At 43.8% G+C, this 15,863-nt stretch overlaps 2 protein-coding genes across 2 annotated transcripts in view; both read left to right on the top strand.

Moving 5' to 3' along the window:
• CEP192 (centrosomal protein 192) overlaps positions 1-15,863 on the top strand; it is a 126,132-nt gene that overhangs the window by 32,058 nt on the left and 78,211 nt on the right. The gene's annotated exons all lie outside the window — the stretch shown is intronic.
• LOC125134376 (centrosomal protein of 192 kDa-like) lies at positions 1,583-14,395 on the top strand. The gene is made up of 6 exons (XM_047793611.1): positions 1,583-1,660; positions 6,161-6,210; positions 10,089-10,209; positions 12,202-12,350; positions 13,730-13,838; positions 14,260-14,395. Exons 2-6 carry the CDS (start codon positions 6,193-6,195, stop codon positions 14,367-14,369), a joined length of 507 nt encoding a protein of 168 aa, XP_047649567.1. The 5' UTR covers positions 1,583-1,660; positions 6,161-6,192; the 3' UTR covers positions 14,370-14,395.

Here is a 15,863-nt window from a genome sequence, read left to right as displayed (position 1 = left end):
GCTATTGAGTTGTATGAGTTCTTTGTGTATTTTGGATGCTAGCCCCTTTCTGAACATATGATTGGCAGGTATTATCTCCCATTCAGTAGGTTGCCTTTTCATCCTAGTAATGGTTTCCTTTGCTGTGAACCCCCACTTCTTTTTCTGTTTTCTCTATTACAGGACTTTGTACCCATCCCAGTCTTTCCACCCACCCCTGCCCTCTGTTTTACTCACTTCTCTTTGGTTGGGATGAAGCTCTCCTGTGAATGTTCCTTTGGGTTAAGTGAATGCCTTTCTGTGATAGCCCCAATAAAGAGATGGGGAAACTGGGATGGAAGTTACAGTTTGCCTTAGTTATGGAAGATTAGGACTTGGGAATCTATGAAAGAGCTATCTTTTTTTTTAATTTACTCTGGCCAGATTTAAGCCTGGCCCTAGGTATCTGTTTGTCATGTGATGAATGTGAATGTATTGCATTTAGCAGCTTTTTCCTGAAGTTCTGCCTGAGCCTTCCCCTGACCCCAACCTTGTGTGTGGCATGGCTGTGGTTAGCGTGACAGACCCAAGAGCATGTGCCATAGGTTGAGTGGAAAGTTGCCTTTAAGGAAGAACCTTTTAATCCATATATAACACAACAGAGGTAGGAAGATGGGGATAGGAACAGTGACAAGGCAGGGAGTTCTTTGTGGTGCAGCCAGTTAAGGATCCAGCGTTGTCACTGCAGCTGCTTGGGGTCGCTGCTGTGGCCCAGGTTCAACCCCTGGTCCCAGAACTTCCACCTGCCGCTGCCAAAAACAGTCAAACAAAGAACAGTGGCAGGGACCAAAGTAAAACCTTCACAGTATTTGTAATTCAGAGAAGTGGTGATTTGGCAAATATACCAGTGTCCTTTAAGTCTCCATTATTTTTAAAAAGCTGAGCTTTTCTCTGGATGTGATAGTCACGATACTTGGGAGGAAAAAAAGAACTTGCTTTATCATTTGAGAGGTAGAGTGACAATGTATTTGGATTTTGGTAGGTGTATACCACTGGACCCAAAATGTTGGTCTAGTCCCCAGGACATCTGGCTGGGCCCAGAAATAGTTCTGTCATTTTTTCTTTTTTTTTTTTTGTCTTTTTGTCTTGTTGTTGTTGTTGTTGTTGTTGCTATTTCTTGGGCCGCTCCCTCGGCATATGGAGGTTCCCAGGCTAGGGGTCGAATCGGAGCTGTAGCCACCGGCCTACGCCAGAGCCACAGCAACATGGGATCCGAGCCGCGTCTGCAACCTACACCACAGCTCACGGCAACGCCGGATCGTTAACCCACGGAGCAAGGGCAGGGACCGAACCCGCAACCTCATGGTTCCTAGTCGGATTCGTTAACCACTGCGCCACGACGGGAACTCCTGTCATTTTTTCTTTTTGAGAGATGAACCCATAACTGATTAAGGATATAGCTATGATGATTATAGATACACCCAAGGTAACTAACATTTTATCTTATTCTGTTCCCTAATATAAAAGTTCCATCTCCAAGGAAAAGAACCATGCAGAAAGTCAGCAGTTGTCAGATGTTGTTCTCAAAGCGGCCGTTTTTTAAAATGGAGGGGTAGGTGCAGAGGAGCAGGCGGCAGCCAGGAACCCCCTGCAGAGCCAAGGTCCCTCTGATGGGGTTTCACGGTGGTGGAACAAGAGCAAGGTACTGGATCTTGTAGAGATCTAATAGAGATTATCTAATAGAGATTATTTCTCAATGTGTATACCGTAATTTCCTTTTTAAAATCGTTTTTTGTTGAAGTGTAGTTGATGTACAATATTATATAAGCTATAGGTGTAACAATATAGTGATTCACAATTTTTAAAAGGTATGTTCCATTTACAGTTATTACAAAATATTGGCTATATTCCCTGTGTTGTACAAATACTTTTGTCACTTTTCTTTTGCATTTAGGGCTGCACCTGAGGCATATGGAAGTTCCTGGACCAGGGGTCAAATCGGAGCCACATCTGTGACCCACAGTGCAGCTTGCAACGACGACAGATCCTTAACCCACTGAGTGAGGCCAGGGATCAAACCCACATCCTTGTGGATACTAGTTGGATTCTTAACTTGCTTGGCCACAACAGGAATTCCTGGGAAAGATCTCTTAATCTCTTACTTGTCCTGATTAAGCTCAGATCTCCTTTCCTGTGGAAGCTATGCTATCTGATGGTCACATCACACTTGTGTTCAAGATAGGGAGGCTATTTCTGATAGACCATTTCCTTTTTTCCCAACCAGTTAATTTATATTCTTGTTGGTGTTTTTATTCCTAAGGTTATTTTTTTTTCTTTTTCTTTCTTTCTTTTTTTTTTTGTCTTTTTAGGGCTGCACCCGAGGCATATAGAGATTTCCAGGCTAGGGGTCTAACTGGAGCTACAGCTGCCAGCCTACTCCACAGCCACAGCAACATCAGATCCGAGCCACATTTGTGACCTACACCACAGCTCATGGCAATGCTGGATCCTTAACCCACTGAGTGAGCCCAGGGATTGAACCCACAACCTCATGGTTTCCTAGTAGATTCGTTTCCCACTGAAGCCATGGTGGGAACTTCTCCTAAGGTTATTTATTTTTTTTAAATTTGTCCATTTTATTTTATTTTACTTATTTTATCTTATTTTTGTCTTTTTAGTGCCACACCAGCAGCATATGGAGGTTCCCATGCTAATCAGAGCTGTAGCCTCTGGCCTATACCCAAAGCCACAATCAACGCCAGATCTGAGCCACGTCTGCAGTCTACATCACAGCTCACAGCAACACCAGATCCTTAACCCACCGAGCAAGGCCCAGGGATCAAACCCACATCCTCATGGACACTAGTCAGATTTGTTTCTGCTGAGCCACGATGGGAACGCCCCTCAGCCTATTTTTATATAAACTGGTAAACTATAAATTCTTGAATTATTTCTAAGAAAATCAAGCTGAGCATTTTGGAGTCATTTGACAAATTGCTATCAAATTAGATTTGGGAAACTAAAAATGTGGGGGATGGGCTTCTCTTGTGTCGCAGCAGGTTAAGGCTCTGGTGTTGTCACTGCAGTGGCTCAACTCACTGCTGTGGCTTGGGTTCACTCTCTCCAGGAACCTCACACATGCACATGCCACAGGCATGGCCAAAAAAAAGCAAAAAAAAATGTAGGATTGTACTCTACGTTTTTCTTCAGAGAAGTCAAAACTAAAAATCGAAAACTGTGTATTCTAGGCTAATGTGCTAAGGATACTGTGTACCTCCAAACAGCAGCAACTCAGAAGGCCTTGCTTGAACCCATGTTAAAAGATTTATGAATGAGCGTGTATTTATATGTTTAGCTAAAAATTTTAAATGATGTTTGTATATCTCTCTGATGAAAAATGTTAAATACATAAAAAAGTAGAATAAATTTTTTACACAGGCAGTAAAAGAAAACAAGACAAGTTTGACTTAGAATTGGAAACTTTGTGTTTCAGAAGGACTTTGAGAAGTTCCCGCCCGTCATGGCTCAGCAGTAACGAACCCAACTTGTATCCATGAGGACGTGGGTTTGATCCCTGGCTTTGCTCAGTGGGTTAAGGATCCAGCGTTGCCGTGAGCTGTGGTGTAGTTCACAGACTCGGCTCGGATCTGGCGTTGCTGTGGCTGTGGCGTAGGCCGCCAGCTATAGGTCCGATATGACCCCTAGCCTGGGAACCTCCATTTGCTGCACCTGCAGCCCTAAAAAGCAAAAAAAAAAAAAAGATACTTTGAAGGCAGTAGAAAGACAACCCAAAGATGGGAGAATATATTCACAGATCATATATATCAGTATATCATATGTATATGATAAGGGCTAACTAACATCTAGACTATGTAAAAAAGACTTATGACTCAGTAGGAAGACAAATAACCCATTACTGTAAAGGGGCCAAGGCTTTTCATTAGATGTACCTCTAAGAAAGTTGTCCAGATGGCCAATAGACACATGAAAAGATGCTCAACGGCTGTAGTCAGCAGGGAAATGAAAATCAAACCCGGAGAGACCACATGCTCACTGGAATTACTAGAGTCAAGAAGATGAGAAATAGCAAGTGTTGGTTAGAAACTGACGCAACCACTGCTGGGCAGGGTTGTAAATGGTGCTGCTGCTGTGCGGGATAGTTTGATGCTTCCTCAAAACATTAAAGGTAGTCTTACCTTGTGACCCAGGGTACACCCAGAGAAATGAAAATGTATGTCCACACAAAGCTTGTATACATGAATGCTCAGGGCAGCATTAGTCACAATAGCCAAAAAGTGGAAACAGCTCAGAGTTCCTGTCGTAGTACAGCGAAAATGAATCTGACTAGGAACCATGAAGTTGTGGGTTCAATACCTGGCCTTGCTCAGTGGGTAAGGATCTGGCATCGCTGTAAGCTGTGATGTAGGTCACAGACGTGGCTCGTATCTGATGTTGCTGTGGCTGTGATGTAGGCCGGCAGCTCTAGCTCCCATTGGACCTCCAGCCTGGGAACCTCCATATGCTGCGGGTGTGGCCCTAAAAAGAAAAAAAAAAAAAAAAGACAGCTCAAATCTCCACCAACTGATGTATGGATAAATAAAATGTAGTGTGTCCATACAGTTGGAGTATTACTCAGAAAAAGGAGAGAAGTATTGGTATGTGCTATAATATGATGAACCTTGAAAACAGGCTAAGTGACACAAGGCTATTGCTGTGGTTTCATGTGTCTGAGGTAAGTCTGTAGGTACAAATTAGCATAGTGATTGCTAGGGCCTGGGGGGAGAGAGAATGGGTCGTGATTGTTTATGGGTACAGGATTTCTTTCCAGAGTGATGACAGTATTGTGGAATTAGTGATAATAGTTGTACAACTATATAAAGATACTAAAAACCACTGATTTGTACACTTTTTTTTTTTAACTTTTTTTTTAGGGCCACATCTGTGGCATATGGAGGTTCCCAGGCTAGGGGTTGAATTGGAGCTGCAGCTCCTGGCACAAATGCAGGTTCAGTCCCTGGCCTTCGTTAATGGGTTAAGGATCCAGTATTGTGGGCTGTGGTGTAGGCCAGCGCCTGTAGCTCCAGTTCAGCCCTTAGCCTGGGAATCTCCACATGCCGCAGGTGCGGCCCTAAAAAGACAAAAAAAATAAAGGTATGTAGGAGTTCTCTAGTGGCTCAGCAGGTTAAGGATCTGGTGTTGTCAATGTTGTGGCTTGGGCTGCTGCTGTGGTGCGTGTTTGGTCCCTGGCCCAGGAACTTCCACATGCTGTGAGTGGGGCCAAAAAAAGAGTATACAGGAGGGAAAAATAAGAGGATAAAAGTTTCAGACGTTATTTCAATTAATTAATTAATTAATTATTGTCTTTTTGCCTTTTCTAGGGCCACTCCCGAGACACATGGAGGTTCCCAGGTTAGGGGTCTAATCGGAGCTGAAGCTGCCAGCCTATGCCAGAGCCACAACAATGTGGGATCCGAGATGTGTCTGCAGCCTATACCACAGATTCCGGCAATGCTGGATCCATAACCCACTGAGCAAGGCCAGGGATCGAACCCACAACCTTGTGGTTCCTAGTCGGATTCATTAACTACTGAACCATGATGGGAATTCCCAGACATTATTTTATTCTCACACAGCTTGTGTTTCTAAAAATATGGGCATTTTCCTAGATAACCACAGTGTTAATACACTAACAAACATGATTTTTGTTTATCATATAGTTCTCTGGTCCATACTCAGTATACTAGCCATCTTGGTCAGTCTGCTTGAACTGGGCTCCTTGGAAGGTTCCATTGTGTTTTGGTACCTTTTTGTGGTGTCTATGAGGTCACTTGTCCTGGAGGTGTCCTGCTCCCTGTGGTGTCATTTTCCTTGTTTCTCTCTTCCCTCGTTCCCACCCTGTGGTGTTTTTTTTTTTTGGCTGTGCCCTTGGCTTGTGGAAGTTCCTGGCAAGGGATTGAACCCGCACCGCAGCAGCAACCTGAGTTGCTACAATGACAATGCTGGAGTCTTATCCCGCTGAGCCACAGAGGTTCCTCTAACAGTTTAACTGACCAGTGATGGGCTCCTATACCATCATTTAGAAGTGCTCTATTCTTTTCAAAGAGAAAAATGTTTAGTTTGTCGGTTTGCTGGTTTTGAGTATTGTTGGATATTTAGTTGATGAAATAACTTGGACTCTCAGTTTTTTTTTTTTCTTGAACAGACTTTCCTCTTGATTTTTGTTCACCATCATGGATGAATAAGGAGAACAAGGTAATCTTACATGTTATCAATTTTAATGTTATTAGAGTGAAAGTTCATTTTTTGCATATATGAGTGCTGAGTGCTATAGTATCGAAGTCTTACGTGTAAGTAGCAGAAATGCCTGTGACCGCTGTGAGTAAGCGGGAGGTTGAGGGCTAAGTGGGGGCCTTGTGTGTGTCTCCAGGATGGGCTGCACCTCTGCTCTGCTCCCAGTGGGATCCGGGTCATCCTCATTTTGTTTATTGCATCCTGTGTGTCCAGCACAGAGTTGGTACTCGGTCATCCGTTGAATGACAGGGAGGCTGTTTTTGTTTGTAAGCAACCCAAGTGTACACCCTTAACGTTTGTAATAAAAAAGGAAGGTCATTTGGGGAGTTCCTGTTGTGGCGCAGCAGAAGCAAATCTGACCAGGAACCATGAGGTTGCAGGTTCAATCCCTGGCCTTGATCAGTGGGTTAAGGATCCATTGTTGCCGTGAACTGTGGTGTAGGTCGCAGATGAGGCTCGGATCTGGTGTTGCTGTGGCACTGGCGTAGGCCGGAGGCTACAGTTCCGATTGGACCCCTAGCCTGGGAACCTTCATATGCAGCAGGTGCGGCCCTAAAGAGCCAAAAAAAAAAAAAAAGGTCATCTTTCAGAGTTAAAAAAAAAAAAAGTTATAATGAGCTCACTTGCGCCTGTCTTCCCCTGAGTAAATCACTGTGTTGGATGGGTTGGGATACAACTCTGATTTATGAGCCTGGACATGATGTCCACTTCTGTTTGTGTGTACATGTGCGTCATGCATGTGTGTGCACAGGCAGAGGCATGTGACTGAAACCCCCCACCTCTTTCTTGAGGTGAAAAGGAAGGGCTGAGCAGTGAGCAGTTTTATGTCCAACATAAGCAGTGAACTGCGTTTTCAGGCCTGTAGTCATGTATTAGAGTTGTTTATAAAATATAACCTAACCTAAGTATTTTTAAAACTTCCAAAAAGGAAATGCAATTTTTATTTTGTTTTACTTTTGTAAGAATTTTTAACATTATTCTTACAAAATGATGGATATCAGTCTAAAGTAAGAGCTGTTTCCCTGTGGGGGCTGGCATGGAAAGACATGGAAACAAACTAAATGTCTGTCAACAGAGGAGTAGATAAAGAAGATGAGGTACATATATACAATGGAATATTACTCAGCCATTAAAAGGAAAGAAATTATTGCATTTGCAGCAACATGGATGGCGCTAGAAATTATCATCCTAAGAAGTTAGTCAGACAATGAGACACCAACATCAAATGCTATCACTTACATGTGGAATCTTAAAAAAAGGACACAGTGAACTTCTATGCAGAACACATACTGACTCACAGACTTTGGAAAACTTATGGTTTCCAAAGGAGACAGGTTGAGGGGGTGGGAGGATGCACTGAGGGTTTGGGATGGAAATGCTGTAAAATTTGGTTGTGATGATTGTTGTACACTTATAAATGTAATAAAATTCTTTAAAAAAGATAAAATCAACGCAAGAATAGCCAACATTACAGTTTAGACCAGCAACAGAAGCAAAAAAAAAAAAAATTAACATTATTCTTACAAAATGGTGGAAATCAGTCTGAAGTAAGAGCTGTTTCCCTGTGGGGGCTGCCAAACGATAGCTCACTGACCATGTCAAATCTGCTGCCTCTTTCTGTAATGTTTTATGGGAACTCGGCCATGTCCATTTGTTTCTGTATTGTCTACAGCTGCTTCTGTGCCACATCAGCCGAGTTGAGAAGTTGTGACAGAGACTGCACGGCTGGCAAACCCTGAAATGTTTACTGTCTGGCCCTTTACAGAAAATGCTTGTGACCCCTGCTCTGCACACTTGCTCCCTCTGTGCGCAACCATGAGCAGCCATGTGTGAGAGAGGTTTTTTAGAGGAACTTGGAGAGTCAAATTGAAACTCAAAAGCATGATTTCTTGAACATTTAGGAAAAATGGTTTCTTTTTTTTAAAGTTTCTTTGAAGTGTGGTTGATTTGCAATGTTATGATAATTTCTGCTGTAAAACAATGTTTTAGTTATACATGTACAAACATCCATACTATTTCAGATTCTTTCCCTGCGTAGATTATCACAGAGTACTGGGCAGAGTTCTCTGTGCTATGCAGCAGGTCTCTTTTGGCCAGTGATTGATTCTGTTACCTCCATGTGCATATGCTGATCCCAACCCCCTAGTCCATCCTTCCTACCCTCCAAAAAAATGGTTTCTAATAGAGGGATCATAACTTTTCCTATGATAGGTAATTTATTTCCTTAGGATGGTTGAAGAATTGACTTCCTAAAAGTATTAGAAATCATTAATGGAAAGAGGGGGCCATAAAACAGGAAAGCAGGAGTTCCCATCATGGCGCAGTGGTTAACGAATCCGACTAGAAACCATGAGGTTGCGGGTGTGGTCCCTGCCCTTGCTCAGTGGGTTAACGATCCGGCGTTGCCGTGAGCTGTGGTGTAGGTTGCAGATGCGGCTTGGATCCCGCGTTGCTGTGGCTCTGGTGTAGGCCGGTGCCTGCAGCTCCGATTCAACCCCTAGCCTGGGAACCTCCACATGCCGAGGCAGCGGCCCAAGAAATAGCAAAAAAAACCAAACCAAAACAAACAAACAAACAAACAAAAAAAACCAGGAAAGCAGTGGAGCACATGCAGAGAGATGAGATGCTTGGTAGAAAGGGGTGGAGAAGTGAGGGCAGGAGGTGATTGGGTGCAATAGGAAACCTGGCCTCTGGGCCAGCAAGGCAACCTTGGCCTTGTGGTTGGGCTTGGGCTGTCCTGGAGCCGGGGCAGGGGCTCTCGTCTGGGGTGCCGTATGTCGTAGCACTTGATGAGAGTGGGACAGGTCTTCGTTCTGTTGCCCTGTGTGAGGCACCGAGCATGGCAGAGCAGCTGTGCTCTTAGTGCCAACATGACCCAGGAGGCAGAGGTGTTCTTCCTCATGATTATTATGAAGAATCTCAAACCAGATTGTGACAGCAGTTCGCCTGGTGCCCTAGATTGGATGAGCATCCCTTGGTGTTGTCCGTCCACTCTTTCTACCACCAGTGTGCAGTTGCATGGAGAGCCTCTGTTGTTATCTGAAAAGTTAGGTTGCATTTTGCAATCTAATTCTTTTTTTTTTTGCTGTTTTGTTTGTTTTTTTTTGTTTGTTTTAGGGCTCCAACCACGGCATATGGAGGTTCCCAAACTAGGAGTCTAATCAGAGCTACAAGCTGCCAGCCTCCGGCACAGCCACAGCAACGCAGGATCTGAGCCACGTCTGCGACCTATACCACAGCTCATGGCAACACCAGATCCTTAACCCACTGAGTGAGGCCAGGGATCAAACCTGCAACCCCATGGTTACTAGTCTGATTGTTTCTGCTGTGCCATAATGGGAACTCCTGCAGTCTAATTCTTAAGATGGATTGTTTGCTGTATATTTAATATGAGTGTGAAATAAAACTTACGGTTGAGGAAATCGACATTGTTTTTTGGGCCTTGAGTGTCCCAGCAAACTGCTCTGTGCCTTGTGGTTCCTGGCTGGAGCAGTGAGGGTCTCCAGTCCAGCTCTGCTGTTAACTTGCCCTCCTATCCAGCCTGGAGCTGCCTGGATCAATTGTGTGTTAGCGTGGAACTGCGTGACCAGGTCTCTGGCATGTGCACACAGTGTGAAACCCTGTATTTCAGGATGTCTCCTGGGGAGCATCAGGGGAGGGAGAGGCCTGAGGTATGAAGAAAGTTATTAATTAATACTGTACAACAGCCAGCCAGCCCTTCTTTGCCTGACCAGTGGCTGCTCATGCTGACCCGGGGCCATGTTGGTAGCTGCTTTTGCAACCTGTGTGCTGGTCAAGTGGTGACTATGCTCCTCTCATCATGGTTTTATTTCCTCCAGGTTGTTGTTCCTGATGCTGGAAAACCTTTTGAAGAGAGGGAGCCAAACAGTGACTTGAGCCACACAAGTTTCCTAGAAAATGAGAGACTGATGGCCCTGGCAAGCCTGGAAGAGTCTTCTGGTAAACGGCCTGTTTCTTCGACCCTCCTGTGCTGCTCCAGGTCTCTGCAGCCTCATTGCTGTAGCTGTTGTGCAGCTTTTTGTTTCTTTGCCTTCTCCTTTACCTCCTATGTGCCAGCACTCAAATGGCTATGTCTGGCAAGTGATGGGACTTTAAACCTTTCCCTGGATAGCAGCCCTGAGAGGGTTATGCTCACCCTTCGGTTGAGTATCATTAGGGGACAGGTGACACTGTAGGTGTCCCATTCAGTGTAAAGCACTGTGTTAAGAAACTGGGACAGTGCTTTCTGAAAGGCCTGGCCACATGGGGGAAAGGGACAGCATGGCTGGCCTCCAGCTCAGTGTATCTCAGCGGTACACTGTGGGTGCACAGGAGGAGGACATTTAGTTCTGATTGACATACTTGATGTGAAAAGGAGGCCTGTGCTAGGCCTTCATGTAGACCTGGGAAGAGATGTCCATTCAGGAATTGGGAGCAGCCTCAGTGGAGGTCCTCAGGAGGGGGCGAGTGGACCACGTGGTATGCAGCATGTTCAGAGCACCTATAGGATGATGAGTTGGACAATAAACCTAAAAAGTAGGCAGAGACCAAATTATTCATGGCTTCGGAGTTCCCCCATTGTGGCGCAGCAGAAACTATGACTAGTATCCATGAGGATTCGGATTCAAACCCTGGCCTCACTCTGTGGGTTAAGGATCCATCATGGCTGTGAGCTGTGGTGTGGGTCGCAGACGCAGCTCAGATCCCAAGTTGCTATGGCTGTGGTGTAGGCCAGAGGCTTTCTCTCTGATTCGACTCCTAGCTTGGGAACTTCCATACGCCTTGGGTATGGCCCTAAAAAGCAAAAAAAAAAAAGAATTAGTCATGGCTTCAAAGGCCAGTTTGGTGAACCGAGTGGGGTAAATAGAAACTGTAAAATCAGGACAGGTTTTGCTGCTAAAGTTTTTAGATCTTTTTGGATTATGTAATTGGGGATAAGGAATTATGGGCCTAAATTTGTATAGATCTTTGTTTTAGTAGACTGGATTGTTAGAGGCAATCGCAAAATTATCCTCTTGAAAAGGCTTATGATACCATTATAAGCGATGGACAGTCCTAGTTTTATCCTGCCCTTGCTGGGCTAGGTGCTAGAACACCAAAAAGCACTGCCATAGTTTTGTTTATTGGCAGATTTTTTATTTTGGTGGAGGTAGGATTTTTTTTTTTTTTGCTTTTTAGGGCAAATTTGCAGCATGTAGAAATTCCACACTAGTCCAATTGGAGCTACAGCTGCTGGCCTACACCACAGCCACAGCAATGCCAGATCCAAGCCACGTCTGTGACCTGTACCACAGCTCATGGCAGTGCCAGATCCTTAACCCACTGAGCAAGGCCAGGGATTGAACTCTCATCCTTGTGGATAGTAGTCAAGTTTGTTACCACTGAGCCACAATGGGAACTCTAGCTTTGTTATATCTTTCTTTTATTTCTTGTTGAAGGTCAGGTACTGTTTGTGGTTTCATTTTACAGTTAATCATTATTAATTTACCTTGAATGTGACAGGCTTATCTTTTTTTTTTTCTCCTTCTTTTTTTGGAAGTTCCTGGGCTAGGGATCGAACCTTTGTCACAGCAATACAACCTAAGCTGCTGCATTGATAATGTCTGACCCTTAACCTGCTGCACCGCAAGGGCACTCCTTAACTATCCTATTTTGATAGTGGCTCATTTGCCATATTACTTTCTGACTAATCTGCCACTGCTCTTTGCCACATTTATTAGATCTTAACTTTTGATTCACGTCAGGATTTATTTCTGCGCTGTCTTCTTAATGAAGGTTGAGTATTTATAGGCTGAAATTATAATAGTTTTTCCATGTCAGATGTTAAGAAAAATCACTTATGTGACAGGCTTATGTGACCATTGACCTGTGCTTTCCTTTTGAGTTAAATATTAGAGTTCAGTCAGTACTTTAAAATTTATCCTGTTTTTTTTTCTTCCATTTTACTGATAGATGATGATATTGATGATGAAGAATTTTATGATGATCATTTGGAAGCTTATTTTGAGCAACTGGCAATTCCAGGAATGATGTATGAAGACCTAGAAGGACAGGAACCTCCGGAACACTATTTTAAGTTACCTACAAGTGATCCTAGTCAGGTATATGCCAGTCTTTATTGTCCTTCAGAAATTTGACATTAGAAAATTATTACTGGACTCACTGGATATTAACATTAAAACTGAAGCTTTGGTTTTCTCTGGACTCTGTTTTTCCCAGATAGAAACTGATGAGAACTATCTTTCCTGTCCTTTCCTGCTGCTTCTTACCTTCCCCTCACCTGCAGAAAAATAAAAAGAATGATGCAGTGAACATCTGTATACCCTTGTCCTGATTAACCAGCTGTGAAGATTTTTGCCATCTTTGTATTTTCTTTTTTTTTTGTTTTTTTTTTTGTCTTTTTGCTATTTCTTGGGCCGCTCCTGCGGCATATGGAGGTTCCCAGGCTAGGAGTCGAATCAGAGCTGTAGCCACTGGCCTACGCCAGAGCCACAGCAACACGGGATCCGAGCCGTGTCTGCAACCTACACCACAGCTCACGGCAACGCCGGATCGTTAACCCATTGAGCAAGGGCAGGGACCGAACCCGCAACCTCATGGTTCCTAGTCGGATTCGTTAACCACTGCGCCACGACGGGAACTCCCATCTCTGTATTTTCTTTCTCACTGCATAAGTACTTTTTTACCAAATCATTTGAAAGTAAGTTGCAGATATTATGACATAATACTTCAGCATTTACCTTCTGCAAATGACATTTTCCTATGTAATCGCAGTTCTCTTGTCTAGCTTTGATATTGTGATTTCATTTATTTTTCCCATTTATGATCCCATTTACCCCCTTGTCTCCAAACGTCCTGCACTTTTATGGTTCTGATACAGGCTTTGATCGGGGATCACACTTGTGTTTGGTGGCCATGTCTCTGTTCTTTCAGTCTGGAGTTCTTTCATGTCATTTGGCTCTGTGGTTTGGCGAGATGACCCATGTGCTAGGTGTGTCTGACTGCTTTCTGCCTTCCTGCTTTGAGATTTTGCTCATGAGCAGATAACCCTAAATGCGGCAATGATGTACACGCTCATCGTGGCCCACCTCGGGTGGGGGGTTTGCATGTCTGTTGGTCTCTGCTAGTGATCCTCAGTCGGATCGTCTGGGTTACCGTGGTGGTGGACAGGTGTCTCCTTGTGCAGGGGCCTTTCCCCTTTCGTTAGCATTGAGGTCCGGTAGGGTACAATAGTGTGCCGTAGGGTGGTCCCTTAAGGTCATGTGAAGTGGTGTTTCCCAAGGTCCTCTTGTGACCTGGCTTCAGTATCGGTGCTGAGGCCTCCCAGACACAGTTGTTACCATGGTGGTTACAGTGGGAGCCTTTCCAGTTCATTCTGCGGTAATTACCTGGCATCCTTCTGTGTGGAAGACTTTGCTCCCCATGTTTTCCCCCAAAGTATATGTTTTTAATTTTAACAGCTAAGGTACTCTTTCCACAGGCAGATAAAAACAGCGTCTCTCTGCTCTCCCATGGCTCATGCTCTTCAGGCAGCTCCGAAATTCCCTGCGGAGAGTCTGGTGGGGGGCACGTCTGTCCGTCTGCAACCCGTGAGTATTGACGTGATTCCTTTGCTTGGAAATTGTTTGACTGCCTTTTTCAAAAATTTCATTTCTTTGGTATGATTTAACATATATTAACCTTTTTATCCCCTTAAAGCTTAACACAGTGTAAACCTTTTCAAATGAGCATTTAGGAACATCTAATATGTTGACATCATTTAGAAATACTGTTGTCTGTCGTTCTTAGATTGCAAAGTACAGATGATCGTGTTCTTTTCAGACACTTGAGAATCAGAAATGAATTCTGTGTGTGGCTGCAGTTTGTTGTACCGGTGGTGATTGTCTTCTCTGCAAAGTTATATAAACGCTTAGTGTTACATTTACATGAAATAATCTGAATGGTCAGAAGAAGTTGTCACAGTACATTGCTGGAACTTTGACGTTGCTCTGTTAATGTTCCTCTTTTCAGATAGTTCTGTCTGTCCTGGAGATAGTAGGGGCGGCACGTGGATGGTGTGTTACGTGTTTCCTCTAGTACGTGGGGAACTGAAAAGGAGAAAGAAAGGGCAGACGGGTTGAAGAGTATTGTTCCACTTTGTGGCAGAGTAAGTTTATATTCATTTTCTTTAAATTTTCTATGAAAAGGATGAAAAGTCTTTTGTAAGACAGTTTTTTCAAACATGAATTGTTGACTTCTGGAAAATGTAGAAAAAGTATTTTAAAAAACCCTACCGATAATATTTTTATGTGTGTGTATGTATCTTGGGTAATCACTAAGAGTATATTAAATATACAACTTTAAATATTTAATGATCTGTTTATATTATTATTATTAGAAAAGTTATTTAGTTCGGTGTTTAAAACATTAAATTAGAAAACAGGAGTTCCCATCCTGGCTCAGCAGAAACGAATCCAACTAGGAACCGTGAGGTTGCAGGTTCAATCCCTGGTCTTGCTCAGTGGGTTAAGGATCCGGCGTTGCCCTCAGCTGTGGGTGTAGGTTGCAGACTCGGCTTGGATTTGGTATTCCTGTGGCTGTGGTGTAGGCTGGCAGCTGTAGCTCTGATTAGAACCCTGGCCTGAACCTCCATGTGTCATGGTTGCAGCCCTAAAAAGACAAAAAACAAAAACAGAGTTCCTGTTGTGGCGCAGTGAAAACGATTCCAACTAGTATCCATGAGAATGCGGGTTTGACCTCTGGCCTCGCTCAGTGGGTTAAGGATCTAGTGTTGCTGTGGCTGTGATGTAGGCTGGCAGCTCCAGCTCCAGCTCGACCTCTAGCCTGGGAACTTCCATATGCCATGGGTTCAGCCCTAAAAAAAAAAAAAGAAGAAGAAGAAAAAGCGATCATCTTTAACCTTGCCGAACCATGTATATTTTTGAGTATTTCACTGTTTTCAGTTTATTGATACTCCATTGCGCCTATGCTTGAAAGTTGATAGTCATTTCTGACTCTTAGTGATTCTTTGTCCCCTTTATTGAAGTAATGTGTTCCTCAGGGTTGTATGATGGTTTTTAATTTAGAGGTTTGTGTGTGCTTATATAGAGTTTTTTTTTTTAATTCCTATAGTAATCTAACCTTTTATAGGGCCACTCCTGCAGCATATAGAGGTTCCCAGGCTAGGGGTCCAATCAGAGATGTAGCTGCCAGCCTACACCACAGCCACAGCAATGCAGGATCCGAGCCGCGTCTGCAACCTACACCACAGCTCACGGCAACGCCGGATCATTAACCCACTGAGCAAGGCCAGGGATCGAACCTGCAACCTCATGGTTCCTAGTTGGATTTGTTAACCACTGAGCCATGACGGGAACTCCAGGATTGTTATTTTAAAGCCATGACAGGCAGAGAGCCCATGTCCTGTTAGTATGTTCTCAGAACTGTGTCTTAGGTTTATTCTCGCCTGTTTCCTCCTTTTACCACCACTCAAGTTCAGGATGTTTCCTCCTACTGTCAGAACTTACTGCCTCTACAGTAGTTCTGCCCTTCCATCATGTTTGTCAACGCCGGGTTAATCTTGTTACAGTGAGTTTTGTGTTTGTGTATGTTGTTTATGTCTCTGTGTTTCAAAT

The sequence above is a fragment of the Phacochoerus africanus genome, chromosome 8 (genome assembly GCF_016906955.1).
Source record: "Phacochoerus africanus isolate WHEZ1 chromosome 8, ROS_Pafr_v1, whole genome shotgun sequence".
Classification (NCBI taxonomy): Eukaryota; Metazoa; Chordata; class Mammalia; order Artiodactyla; family Suidae; genus Phacochoerus; species Phacochoerus africanus.
This window is presented reverse-complemented; position numbering and strand designations above follow the sequence as displayed.